The 13,978-nt window shown below is 38.4% G+C and overlaps 1 protein-coding gene across 2 annotated transcripts in view; it reads right to left on the bottom strand.

The window, feature by feature from the left end:
• Window positions 1-4,231: 4,231 nt before the first annotated feature.
• Window positions 4,232-13,978, bottom strand: part of ppp3cca (protein phosphatase 3, catalytic subunit, gamma isozyme, a) — a 38,370-nt gene continuing 28,623 nt past the window's right edge. Inside the window, exons 11-14 of one of the 2 annotated variants that reach the window (XM_063490599.1) lie at window positions 13,097-13,181; window positions 12,151-12,248; window positions 9,296-9,322; window positions 4,232-6,781 (exon numbers count right to left, since the gene is read on the bottom strand). In XM_063490599.1, the coding sequence (XP_063346669.1) occupies window positions 6,630-6,781; window positions 9,296-9,322; window positions 12,151-12,248; window positions 13,097-13,181 (362 nt within the window). In that variant the 3' untranslated portion in view covers window positions 4,232-6,629. Of the gene's footprint in view, window positions 6,791-9,295; window positions 9,323-12,150; window positions 12,249-13,096; window positions 13,182-13,978 lie in introns of both variants that reach the window. The other variant, XM_063490600.1, reaches the window with a different exon arrangement.

Below are 13,978 nucleotides of genomic sequence, written 5' to 3' on the forward strand. Positions count from 1 at the left end.
TGATAGCTGATGGTTTGTGAGACTGATTCAGCCCCAAAACAGCAAAAGTAGCATCTGAATAATGAATTTAATCTTTAAGGCCTAAACTATGAAGTAATTGTCAGAATATTTCATTTCCTTTGTGTTTTTATTAAACCATTTAAAAAAACGTTGCATTAATTCATTTTTAATGTGCCTATATGAGTTCATTTGTATCACATTTGCTACACTGAGCTTTTTTTGTTTTGTTTGTTTCTTAAAAATGTGTTGTGCAATTCTTTTCAGTTTTTTCAGGGTGTGGGAGGATCAATCGAACTTGATACTAACATGATGGCGTAACAGGGTAACTGGTCTAACCTGGTTAACTGCTCTAATATCTGCACAGAGGTACCTGCCTGAACCACTGTGCTGTATATGTATTATTTCTTTTGTTCAGCAACAGAAATAACATGAGTTGCTTCTTGTTTCTGATACGTAGGTAAAATTAGGTTTTTTTTTCTATAGTCTATTCATTTCAACTTCATTTTAACTTTGTCAGCACAGTGTTTTTGCTATTTGTGGGTAAATTCCATGCCAGCTGTAGCAGCTAGAGGGCAGAAGGGCAGTGTCATCTAAGCTGATGCTTACAAAGCTCTGAGGACCTTTACTGAGGTACCAACTAATACTTTTGTGTTTCTCAACTGCGTATTCAGGTCACTTTGACTTTGGAAGAGCACCTTGTCTACCAATCAGAAGGCTGGTGGAATGATAGTGAATGATCCCTGAGCCCTTTAGTCTGCATGAAGTGATCCTGGGAAACATGCAAGCCTTCATTTTCTAACATGCACGTCTTTTATCCTGTGCAAGGCGCACATGCAACATTACAGTCAAATTTATTAAATGTGTGCACTGGGCTATTATGTATACCATCGGTATACTGCCTTTCCCCATATCTGTGTACAAGGATATATACTGACCTCCAGCTGAACTAGAGAAACTGGCCGGGAAGGCACAGCTTTCTAAAGTGTGAGGGAAAAAACACATTTGGACATGAAAATTGTTATGAAAAAAGACCAACAGCCTGCAAGAGACAGAAGAAAGCGAGTGGAGGACAAGGAGCACGGTCCTCCACTCGCTTGCTGGGTATGAGAAACTCGCTGCAATGAGAAAAAAAAAGAAAAGAACAAAATGCAAATACTCCAGCATCCACGGGACAGTGCCAAGAAACTGGACTGTAAGTGGTGACACCCAGCAGTGATAGAAGTCACCGTTAATGAAAGATACAGTGACATAAAGAATATTGGAATATGTTTAAATTAACAAGCTATGGCCTACATTTTCCCATTTTAATGTTTTCTTGACATTTAATTTATTTATCTGTTTATTTTATTTTTTAATTGCGATTCTGAGCATTTTGCAGCCTATGGTAGTTTGGAAAACTTTAAATAATGACCTTCAGTTTAAAGATTTGTGCTTGCTCAACTACAGCCATCTAGTGGCTACTTGAGATAGTGTAAATATTTGAACCCACACTGCCATATTTCATTTTGAAAGCCCTCATCCTTTCAAAACTGTGCTTTCATTTAGACTCTTGAGCTTCACTGTGCACAGTGATCACCACAGTCAGTGTACAGACTTTGTGAAATGGCTTTAAAGTGAAGCATAACACATTTTCTGTCCAGCTTTTAGTCTATATTTTTTAATAGGTGGAACAACCTTAAATGATTAGACAAGATATATCTTATCTTATTTAAGATATTATCTAAGATTTTATATTTTACAGTTCTTTACAAACTTCTACGGGGGAGAATAAATATTTAACAACTGTTAAAAGGAAGGTGGTTGTAGTGAATTTGGGTTTGCAGAAGCTCTTTTCACCATTACAAAACAATGCAATACAACTGTGAGGCAACAGTTGTTGTGAATTGGCATCATATAACCTGAACTGAACTGCTGGCCATCGTCTTCAATGCAACAGTAGTTTTTATCACCACTTAGCTACCTTTCAAAAACAGCCCAGCAAGCTTTAAACACAACACTGCTGTTGATTCTGTTCTTCTGGACGTAGCGTTTTCAGCGGGAGAAACGTTTCATCACTCATCTAAGGGGCTTCTTCAGTCTCAGCTGACTGCAGGTTTCCCCAACCTTACAAGCAGTACATTTGCAAAATGACTGAAACCAGCCCACTGAGGAACAATGGGCTGTGAGGTCAGTTTTATCATCGTTAATATGCAAGTTCTCATGAACATTGATCAACAACCACTGATCAAAGCCCATTGATTACTGACATGCAATGAGCAATGTCAGTATTTATAATCTCTTCTTTGCTTGTTAGCTTGCTTTTAACTTCGTTAAACAGCTACCCGATGACTCAAAAGAGTTTTTAAAAATCAAAACTGAGTTATTAAGTGTATGGTCATTCTGTAACTCCACCAGGGGTCTGATATCTGACACAGAGCCCAATCCTAACAGCTCTTATAGTCATCAGTAAGAGGCTGCTGTCACCACTTTCCTCTGTGGTTTGTTTTTATGCAGTGTTGAAGCATCTAACTGGTTACAGGAGGGACAAAATGGGCTCTGATTGTTACTGGCCTGCCGTCCTTGAGGGCTTCATCACAGGGACTCTCTTTTTGCATTCTAAGGCACTGTTTGGTCTGCTTTGTTAGAAATAAGCACAACCATTTCCGCCCCTGAATGTGACTCATGATTTTTATTTTGTCCAGGTAAAGGCACAGCGTATGACTGTGCATGACCAAATGAAGTCTGTTTTCGCAATCTGGAGGCAGTTCTTTCTCAGAATCATATAAATATTTCAAACTGTTTTTATTGATGTGACTGTTTGATGCAGTGTGGTGCATTCGAGTACAGTGTTAACAGAATATATATTTATATATTAAGATATGTGTATCATGTTAATAAACATTTACACAATTTACATTTTTATCTATGTTATTTACAAAATCAGACTGAGTAAAGAATGGCCAGCAGCACAATTCGGTACTTTTCTTTTTGCCAAGTGAGCGTCTTATTGATGCTTTACTAGGAGCAGGACCACCAGGTTTGTACACAATGTTAAACAGGTATCACAAGCAAGTTTTCAGTTGTTAAGGGGTGAGATATACACATCAGACAGCAAATGAATGGTCAGTTCTGAAAGTTGATGTGTTGAAAACAGAAAAAATGAGCCGATCTGTGAGGGCTACATGATCGATTCAGAGCACAGCAGCAGGTTATACAGAATGCTCGCAGAATACAGAGGCGATGAGCTGCAAGCCGCTAAAACAAATTGTGGTGATCCCATCTGCCCAACCATCTTCTTATTCGTAATTTCTTTAAGTAGTCTTCAGGAATGGTTCTCCAGGGTTCTTGAAGGACATTAAAGATCGTCTTTGGATGGTGGCTGACTTTTATTCTACTCTCTGTCAAGATGATCCCACACTGCCTCAGTAAGGTTGAGGCTCCAGGGAAGGCCAATCCATGACTGATGATGTTTTAATATGTATTTCTCTATCCAGGTACCTTTCTGTTTTGTTTTTTGGTTCTTTCCTTCCTTAAGAATGTCTTCTGGAAAGCCACCCTTTCACTGAGACCATTTCTGATGAGGCTTCGCTGAACAGTAGGTGGTTCAACCGAAGGGCCAGATGCATGTTTTGGGTCTTTGCTGGATTTTTTCCACAGCTTTTGCTGTTCCAAAAACATCTTGCTTTTAAAGATCAGCTCTATAAATTCTCTCGGTTCTTGTTCTTGTTTTGTTTATGTATAAACAAATATTTGTTTATTCTATTCATGTTATTTAAAGCTTTTACATTACATGTGGTGTGTGTGTGTGGGTGGGGTATTGTTATTAACCTTATTAACCTGTTATTAACCTCTGGCTCTCTTCCACAGCATGTCTTGGGTTTTTCTCTGTATGTGTTATTGTAGGGTCTACCTTACAATATAAAGCGACTTGAGGTGACTGTTGTTGTGATTTGGTGCTTTATAAATAAAACTGAAGTGAACTGAACCTGCAGAGGCAATAAAAGGACCCCAGCAGATTCAGACCACCAACCTTCTAGCTATAATGTGACAGTGCTAACCGGTGCTGTTCACCTCACCTGTGGAAATGCTCTAGACAACAGTTACTTTCATTCAAAACAATATCAGGCACGAGCAGTATTTCTTGTTGCTGATCAGTGTATGCTTTGGGAGTGAGAACATGTTGGTGATTCAGAATGAATGTTTGAGCTTTTTAAAACATTGGTTTTTCAATACAACAGAGAAGTCACATAAATCACTGTATTTGATTTTCATTTTATTTTTTTCCAAGTGATACATCTACATAAAAGATTTCATGGCCTCGCATGACAAATACGGTACAGCTTTTTTAATCCCCCTTTTTTTTTTTTTTTACTGCTATTATAAGATCTGATATGATGAACAACATTTTTTTAACATTCTGCAAGATATGTATAGGACCTAACAGGAGGTCAGTATACTGTATGCCTCACCCAATAAAGCCTTACCTTTAAAATAAATGTCACCATCACAGTTCTGAATGTAAACCAATAAAACAAAACAAAAAAACAAACACTTTCGGAAGCCTTCCCAGAAACTACAGAACATAATGGCAAACAACAATATTTTGGAAAATTTAAGGATATAAAGAAACGTAATCTTTAATCACGTGAGACTCAAAGCCTCCTGGCTGGACTCTGTTCACCATCCACACAAGCACACTCACACAGATCAGAGTTTGACATGTGTGGCCAAGGTGGCATGGCACATGAACACAAATGCCTCGTGCTTTTTTTTCTTTCCAAAAAATAAAAGCAAAAAGCGGTGTGTGGGGGGGTTAAACTCGCGACAGAATAGCAAATCTTAAAGCTTATGTCCCCGTTCCATGAGTGACAGAAAGACAACTGAATTACAGTCAGGTGTGTCGAAGCACCAGTAGAGTCAGATCAGCGTGTCCTAGAAAAAGCAGGTCTTAAAGGGTTGGGAGTGCCTGTGAGGAGTGGAGACGTTCAGACCAGAGCAGAGCTGGATTGCTGAACACTTCAGAGGAGAGAGAGAGAGAGAGAGAGAGAGAGAGAGAGAGAGAGAGAGGGGAGAAAAAAAAGCAACAGCAGCAATCTCAGCAGGTGTTAATGGTTCACCACCTTTGTGTGACCATAGGTTGTAAAAATAAGATACTGGGTATGTGAGTCAGCCAAGCTTGAGATGATTACAGTACTGTTAGGCCTTGACAGACAGCTGTCCCTGCCGGGGGGAATGACTCAGTCCATCGTATTTAAGTACGGCAACGTCAAAGTGCTGTTGCTTCACTGCAAGTCAAATGTTTCCCTTATTCGATATGCACGGTTATCACAATTTAAAAGAATACTGCCTAATCAACAGTAGATGGAGACACTAATACAGACTGAGAGACAAAGGTAAACCCCCAAAAGCATGCCCCCCCCTTTTTTTTTTTTTAGTGTTTTACAATAAAAGATCACATCAAACTGCCATATTTCAGTTAAATACACTGAAGTTTCCTATGTAATAATGAACATCAGTCTGCTTTGAGGACAGTACGACATGCAGGTCCTCTTCTGTCCAATAACCGGAGAGAAATCTTGTCCTTTTAGTGTAATCTTGATGTGCGGAGCTCAAACCCAAAGAGGAGTATTAATGGGTCTGGTTGCTGTGTAGAATAAGACATGCTTTGTACTCTTCTTTTTTTGAGGGGGGTCGGGGGTTAAGGGCAGCAAGAACTTCCTAGCTGCCATCAAGTGAACACAAGTCGTAACCAGCACAAGACAGCCAGAAATACAAACTATCATTGCACATAAAGAGTTAATCCTTCACTTTAACCGTGTCATTTACAAACCATAATACAGGAAAATGTTTCCTCTGGAAGTGAACAAAATACTTTACAAAAAACAACCACCTTTAGGGCTTCAAAATGTATAAATAAGACAAAGTCTTAAAGACATAAGTCTTCACATAGAAATTTTTACTTTTTTAAAATTATTAATATTAGATAATATAGAATTTAATATTTTTTCCCATCATTTTTTTTTTAAATACATATGCAATTTATCTTTTGACTGATGTACATATAGGCATACTGTATGTAGAACCTCAAGTGTCCAAAATGTCTCGGGAAGAATCTCGCGAGACCCAGACGAGGCTACAGTATTTGTACTTTCCCTTATCAAACACACGAAGAACAACAGTTCAAAAAACAAACTTAACATGACTAAAAACTCATCTTCATCTACTGGTACCAACTTCAATTTATAAAATCCTGGTTTTTGTTTTGTTTTGGTTTTTTTAATCGTTTCGACACGTATAGCCTCAGTGTACAGAATACATTTCGACTGTAAAATGTCTTCATTCGGTAATTTTTTGCTATAACACAATATATCTAATAGGTTTTATCTTTAATAAATAAAAGAGTCAAATGTTTGTGTTTTCTTGAGCAGCTGGGTAGTGCTTTCCCAGCACTGCGGCTCCTTTTGTTTTTATCCACTGATGTGTCTGCTTCCATTCACTGCCCGGCTGTGGGCGAGCAGATGATGGACAGGCAGCTTCAGCAGAGGAGACAGATGAAGACAGCGAGAGAGTGACAGCGAGAGAGAGCAGTTGGGGGCTATGACTCAGGTGGTGTGGGTTGTGTAAAGATGGCAGGGTAGTGTTTCAGTTGCCTATCCATCAGTGCCGTTCTTGTTGGGGGTGTTGGTGTTGATTGTGGTTCCATCTGGCTGCTGGCCATCTTTGCGCGGAGGCATCCTCTCGTTTATCCTGTCTAGGCCACGTGCCTCCTCAAAGTTGCGAATTTTCCTCGTGGGAGAAAAGCCTTGAATTGCTAAAAAGCAGAAAAGAGACCAAAGAGAAAATTAAAAGAAGGTAGAAACAGCTTAGTAATAGCAGCAAGTATTCGCTGTAAACCGCCATTTTTAGCTTTCTCTTTTTTTATTTTCTTTGCCACCCTCAATCAAAATGCATTCCTTGTGGGATTTCATTTGATGAGCAATAAACACAGTATCTGCTAATCACAGAACGGATGATCTGTAAATACAACACATGCACAACTAAATAATGACTCCTAACGTTCAAGCACCAGTGGGACAAACTACACTAATTAAACACCTCACACATTATAGACTTACGTTAATGTCCCAAAACGGCCAAGGAAACCAGAAAGAAAACAAGTGCAAATAGAAAAGCAAACTTGTAAGAGACAGTTCATATATTTCACTCATTTTATCAAAGTAAACAGACAGTAAAAACTCAGTGGTTAACACTTTATATGGGAATTATATAAAAAAACAAACAAACAAAAAAACCCTCAAGGCCACTCTTGCACAATCAGATGTCTGTGATTTAAAAAAAAAATGTTCCTTGAATAAAATAATTGAATTTATCAACTTTGAGTTTTGCAATTTCCAACCAGCGGTACTTGGACCTGCATTGGTCACACGGTTGTATAAAAAGATTCCAATTTGAAAACATTTTTGATTTGATATAACGAATACGGTACAATGACATATTGGTCCTTGTGATAAACAATGTCCAAAATAATCTCATCCCAGTGATAAAACAGTTAACACTCAAAATGATCTGATAAAATACATTTGTGCACCGATGTAGTTAGCTAACTGTTGATAAAACCGCTCAGAAGAACATACATCGCTTAATTAGCTAAAAGTAATTGACGCATAATTTAAAAAATTAGCAAAAAATACAGGTTACATAGGGCGATAATTATCTGCAATGAATGGTTATGTGTTAGTAAAGTTGGTAATAGTTACATAAGTGAAATGATTAGGCGAATGCAAAGACCATGTAGTTAAATTAATTGTCTAAAATTAAAACAGTCAATACGTAAAATAATGAACATATTAATTAATTAAATATAGATTAATTTATATTTTAATTTAGTCAAAAAGCAGCTTAAAATAAAGGAAATGTGGTTGAAATTAATAGATAAGTAATCTTAGACTGATACTTGACATAAATAGTAAAATGATATTGTTTCTATTATAGCTGTGAATAAATATCAAAATAATAAGCTAAAAGCAAAGGACTAGTAGCTGACATATTTACATAGGTAAATAACAGTTACACAAAATAATTAATTATAATATTTCCCTAAAAGTACAGGATGCATTCCTGAAATATTTATCTAAAGGTGTAAATGAACAGATACTAAAATTTGTAGACTGATGGTAAATGTAACTCTGAGTGGTAACAGTCTACAGTGACATGTGATAGGATGAAAAAACATGAACGGCTGTTGCAACGTACGCTTTCATGGCCTAAAAAGTTTACTTTAAAAAAAAAAAGCAATTGAAATGAATACATTTGAAACATAACTGAGCTATTTGAGCTCATCTGTTTGATAAACAAGACATAAAAGGTTGATGACTATTTGTAAGTAATAATTTGTAAGAAACGCTCCTGCTTTACCTCATCTACAAGGTTAACTGTTAATGTCTTCTGCAATAGAATATTTTATGGATTTGATGAGATAACTGAGACCCGTTGAGCCGCCAACCGCCACTGTCGACCAGAAGAGACGAGCGGTGTAGCAACAGCCAAACGGAGCAACAGGATTAGATTCTGAAAATATCCCAGGCAGGGATGTCCCCGGTCTTATCTTAACCAGGTCTTAGCAGGCTTTTCTCTGTGTGGGGAGCCACACTTGGCAAGAAAAGCTTATGTGACCATAGCCAGGGACTTCTTATCAACAAAGGACAAATCACGTCCTAAACCTGATCGACAAAACAAAATATATAACCTCTTTATAACAGTCTTTATTTTTCAGACATACAGAGACGAGCCTGATTTAGCTAATGCTGACCTGAATCCTCCAAAGCTTTAAACTATACAGTGGTAGTTGACACATTTTGAATCTCCTTTTAGCAACACAGTCTAAGTCTTAATTAGTGCCTGTGCAAATTTGGTTTTTGCCTATATTAAATTTTTTTTTTAGAAAAAAAGACTTCTGTATTTACAAAGAGAGCACAGCAATTACAAAAAGGTAATTACTTATGTTCACTTCTTTCTCATTCAAGCATTTTGTTTCAATTCATGTTCTGTTGCTGTTTCCACCTCATTCTATCTGTCAAAGAAAACACTAGTGTTGATTTTTACAATGACAGAACCAGTGTCATCAACAGATTCTGATGATGCAAGAGCAACCAGCAAAAACGGGATTCACTATAACAGGATAATCAATAGAAATAAACATTAGGGACACTACAGAAAGGGGGAAAAATACATATTTGAGGAGTGGGTCTGTGTTAAAGGGTGAACAACACACACAAAACACAGACAGGGGGATTTGAGCCAAACAGCCAATGCATACCTTTTGCTTTAGCTGCCTCAATGGTAGCTATGTTAATGGGAGTTGAGGAAGGAGGGGGAAAAGGAAGTCATCAAAGTAGCCAGAGACAGCAAATACAACAGTGTTTAAAAAAATACATAAAATACAACTAAAAAATAAATCTGAACACCCCTGTGGAATAATCTGGAGAAACAGATGGCAGAATATAGGCCAACACCCATGGCTCATTCAAAGGGAGGCAAAAATTCATAGCAGCTGTGAAGCGTCACCAAAACACTTCGGCGATTGGGTGGAAAGGTTAGAGTGAAGAAGTCTGTTGGAGTTTTAAGCCAGTGTTGGTGTTAAAGGGTCACGAGGACTTAGGTGTGGAGAGCTGAGGGGGGATTTGGTTAAACACTAAGAGTCTAAGATGGGGGCAAGATGCACAACCATGACCAGGCAGTCCAGCTCAACACACATGCAGTCAGATGTTCCCTTTAGACACACACTCATTTACGCATGTACAATCAGCTTCATTTCAAAGTGAACTAAAATCATTTTTACAGCTTTTGGAAACACGACGAATATTTCTCCTTTAAATTTGATGCAAACTGGATTTAATTAGTGCAGCAATGATGTTATGTGTTTATAAAATGCACAGGTATATTATCATCGAGATTAAAACAAACAAGAATCGGAGAATCAAGGAGGACTGGATAAAAATACACACAGCCCCCTGCTCCCCTTGTTTGAACTAGCCTAGCTGATCTGAAAGCTGTGATTGGGGGAACAGACATGGACAATGACATTCTCAGAAAGGTCACAACATGTGGTTTTCCCTTTGATTGCTCTGCAACTTCTGTGAGCCTCCAGCATGGCAGAGCATGGCTCCCAGCACGTCCTGTGGCAGGTGAGGCCAGGTGCTGACCTTTAGATCAAAGGGTCAGCAGCCACTTCCAGGTGACAGGCTGACCTCCTCGACCAGCCGGCCCACGGCTCAGCCCCAAAGCTTTCTGCCGCATGGAGGCAGGGGGCAGTCAAAGTCCTGACACTGCTTCCTGTGGCGGGACTACCACCATTGATCTCGAACCCTTCAAAGAGACTATAATCGAATGGTGAAGCTGCTGTATCAAATATTCACAGACAGACATTCAGTGGAGCTTGGCTGCTATCAGTGTAGCTGATAATAATAATACCATCAATATCACCAATCTTGGGATTTATAAAGCTGAAAACAATCCTTGGACGCTTCTTTTATAACATACTGAAGTCTCCCACATGGCAGCAGGTTCATCCCATCTCAAATCATCGTTGGCCGTTTTAATTTTACTGAATTATAAAACACATCCAGGACAGAAGGTCTCAAAAATCAAAAATCTGTAATTTAACAAATTTATTTTCTCAGTTATAATTAGAAGACCATCTAGAAGCTATCTACTGATATTTTTAATGATACAACTTGTCGTACTTGCTCAATCCTGCATGAAAGTTTCTGTGACTAAAAACTTCACGTTAAACATTATTGTACACGATTCATTTTTGCATTATTGTGAAATACAACTCTATGGTATTCAGAAATTGTCAAACATTTTCATTTGCAATGTGTAAGTTTTTGGGGGGTTAGTGTGTGCTCAAATATGGGACTTTCAAAGACTTCAATTTTCTTTTAATTCATATTTTAACTCAGACATGTTGTGATTTATCGTCCCTAAATTAAACATTCTCACTCATTTTCATGGCAGGGAAAGCTCAGAAAACTGTTCACACTTTTATCTTTAATAGTTTTTGAAATATTAATGTTCAAAAATGGCCTCAGATTTGAAAGTGTTAAAAAAAACGCAAGTGACAGGTCGATGGACCATTTTCAAAATATATCCAAATATACCCAAACGTTGGAGTGTGACATTTTTATGGATATTGGAGAAAATGTTCTTAAAATTGTTTGATTTGAGATGGAATGGCCTGGCAGTTTTAAAATGTCACTGGGTACTTCTTTGGGTATTTATATTAGGACATGTTGTGACATGTGTTTGCATGTATAGGGCTGTATCATAATGTATCTGAACACTCGTCTCTTCAGTGTCACTGAGATGCACAGATATGTCCGTATTTTCCACATTGCCTCTTTTGCAACCCAAACAGAAGGAAATTACCAGGTTTATTCTTCAGTAACAGGAAACCCCCAACACAGAAGCTGTGGCTTCCCCATATTAGACTATTAGTTTAGTTGCAACACAACCAAAGGAATTTATTTTTTGTGAATGTTAACTCTACAGCTAAGCCCATTAGAGATGACTCAATTAAAAAAAAAATAATAATTAGAGCAAACATATTGAAATATGTCAGTTTTTATGACTTCACACTCAAAATGCTGCATCAGAGTTTGAAGCCAATATAACAGAGGAGCAAAGACCTGAAAGTCATTCAACTAATCAGGTGAAATGAAAACAACATTGCTACAGAATAAACATAATCAACTGCAGGAAAAAAAAAAAAGGCAATAATATCATTTAGTTGCAAAAATTATTACACATACCCACAGACATCAGGGTATGAGAGGGCGGAGTCAGGAGTCCTGACAGTAATACTTCAACCACCATTCTTCTGACTTGCTTCACATGCCAGCAAGTGTATAATGTATATATTAGCATGGATGTAACCTAAGCAGGCTAGGATAACTGGATAACTGCCACAAGAAAATAAGGGCAATCTTTAAACTTAAATCTTAGCAAGAAAAGCTAAGTGTGTAATAAAAGCAAAAACAGGGGGAAAAACAGGTGTGCTTAAAAAAAAAAAAACAGACTCTGTGACACAGGGTGAAGAAATGAGCCTGTCTAGTTAGAGCTAAGTGGTAAATGGACACAGTGGAAAGGTTACACAGTATAAGAAACACTTACCGCTCTGTAAGGTCTGCTTTCCCCCAGACAACACTCCCACTGGAAGAGTTCCAGTTGGGGTCAGGCCTTTGAGTGTTAACACACTCTCACTTTCCTCCCTAGTCCAAAAACAACACACAGGTACATGAAGAGCACACACAGTTTACGTCTCAACAAGCGCAGCGACCCACACCTTGTGGTTTAGAGGCGGTTTTCAAACCACGAGGTCATGAGGTCACTGGATGTTTCACCTGCTCCGTCTCATCCAGTCTTTGTTTGGTTCGATGGACTATCTGCACTAATCGTCTCCAGCCAACCTGCTAGCATGTGCCCTGCTTCTGTAATTGGGTCACTGACAACTTGTGTCAATTTTAGCAGCTGAACCAATATTTTTAAGACTCGGTTCTTAGTGTACAGATTTGTGTTAGCACACTTTTATGTTAACATGTTGCCTTTAATGGGTTCTTTGCTTTTTATTCTATAGAAACTTTGAGACACTTCAAAAGCAAACTTCACCTTTTCTTATTCTACAGAGACATCTGTACCTTTAAAAAGTGTCATTAGCCTTCTTTTACCCCGCTCTCCCTTTCAGTATTCGACATACAGAGCCGTTTGACAAATAGGCTGCTTGTCCACTTGCAGCAATGTGACGAGCTAGCAGCAGCACCATTAATCTGGAATAATGTCTAATGTCATTACAGAGTCTAGGTGCATCGTGACTCATCTCGTGCCCGCTCATTAATCCCAGCAGGCCAACGCTGTGTTTTCAAACTCAGCTTCACCAATCCTGCTGCATACTGGCCCAGTGGTGCCCTGCAAATTATTTCTGGCATTGTGATGACCCAGTGCACTGAGCTCATTGAAATCCCTTTAGCATATATACATGAACATAAGCATTTCCAACTGGGATTATATTTTTTTTAAAAAAAAGAAGGGAAAAAAAGAGAATGTCAAAGTCAAGGCAGACCTGAGAACTGCGAAGACTCGGGCCATTTTTCCCACAGCACGAATCTTGTTCCGAATAACCTCCTTGCGCATCGCTGAGGTGCCGCCTGGAGACAGTGCGTAGTATGAGTTAAGACAAAGCACACCGCACTTTCCATCCCGTGGGAGTGATATTCTTCGCCCTCTTTGGTCACGCGTTCGTTTCAGAGCAGAGTGCGTGTACTTCAGGGACCAGAACTCCCTATTCAACATCAGCCATGTGTGACAGAGGCTGAATTATGATTAAGTGCTACACATAAATCACCTCCCAGCATTCCATGTCAGCTAAGTGAGTGCCAGGACTCATTATCACTTCATCCAATTTAAAAGCCAAATTAAAATCGTCATTCACTGAAGAAGCAGAAATGAATCTGTATAAAGTCCACAACCTAAGCAGATGTGCACAGGTGAGCAGGCCACCTATATTTATGGATTTTTAGACAAAAAACACACCTTAAACTATATTTAGCTTTGATACATGTTAAAAATGTGTTAACCTTCTCAGGTCTGACTCACCATAGATAATAATCCTAACCCTGCCCTTACCCCATTATTTGTGAAAAATAATTTTTGTTGTGTGTCAGTGAGAAAGATTATTTCCTTTGTTTCCTGATTGCCACAATTCTGGAGAACAATGTACTAAAAACAGTCTACAATGTGACTAGTAGCTCATCCAGCTCACGATCCATCACAATTCACAGGTTACTGTAATGTGTGAAGAACAGAAAGAAAGTGAGAAGTTTTCTTGTCATTGTTTGGATGCATTTGTCCAAACTAACAAAAATTCAAACCCACTGAGTAGTTTGTGTCCAGGACACATTATTCTGGTTCATCACCTAGTAAAAGTGTTTGATTTTAGGAGCAC

Source organism: Pelmatolapia mariae, linkage group LG12 (assembly GCF_036321145.2).
Source record: "Pelmatolapia mariae isolate MD_Pm_ZW linkage group LG12, Pm_UMD_F_2, whole genome shotgun sequence".
NCBI classification, from domain to species: domain Eukaryota; kingdom Metazoa; phylum Chordata; class Actinopteri; order Cichliformes; family Cichlidae; genus Pelmatolapia; species Pelmatolapia mariae.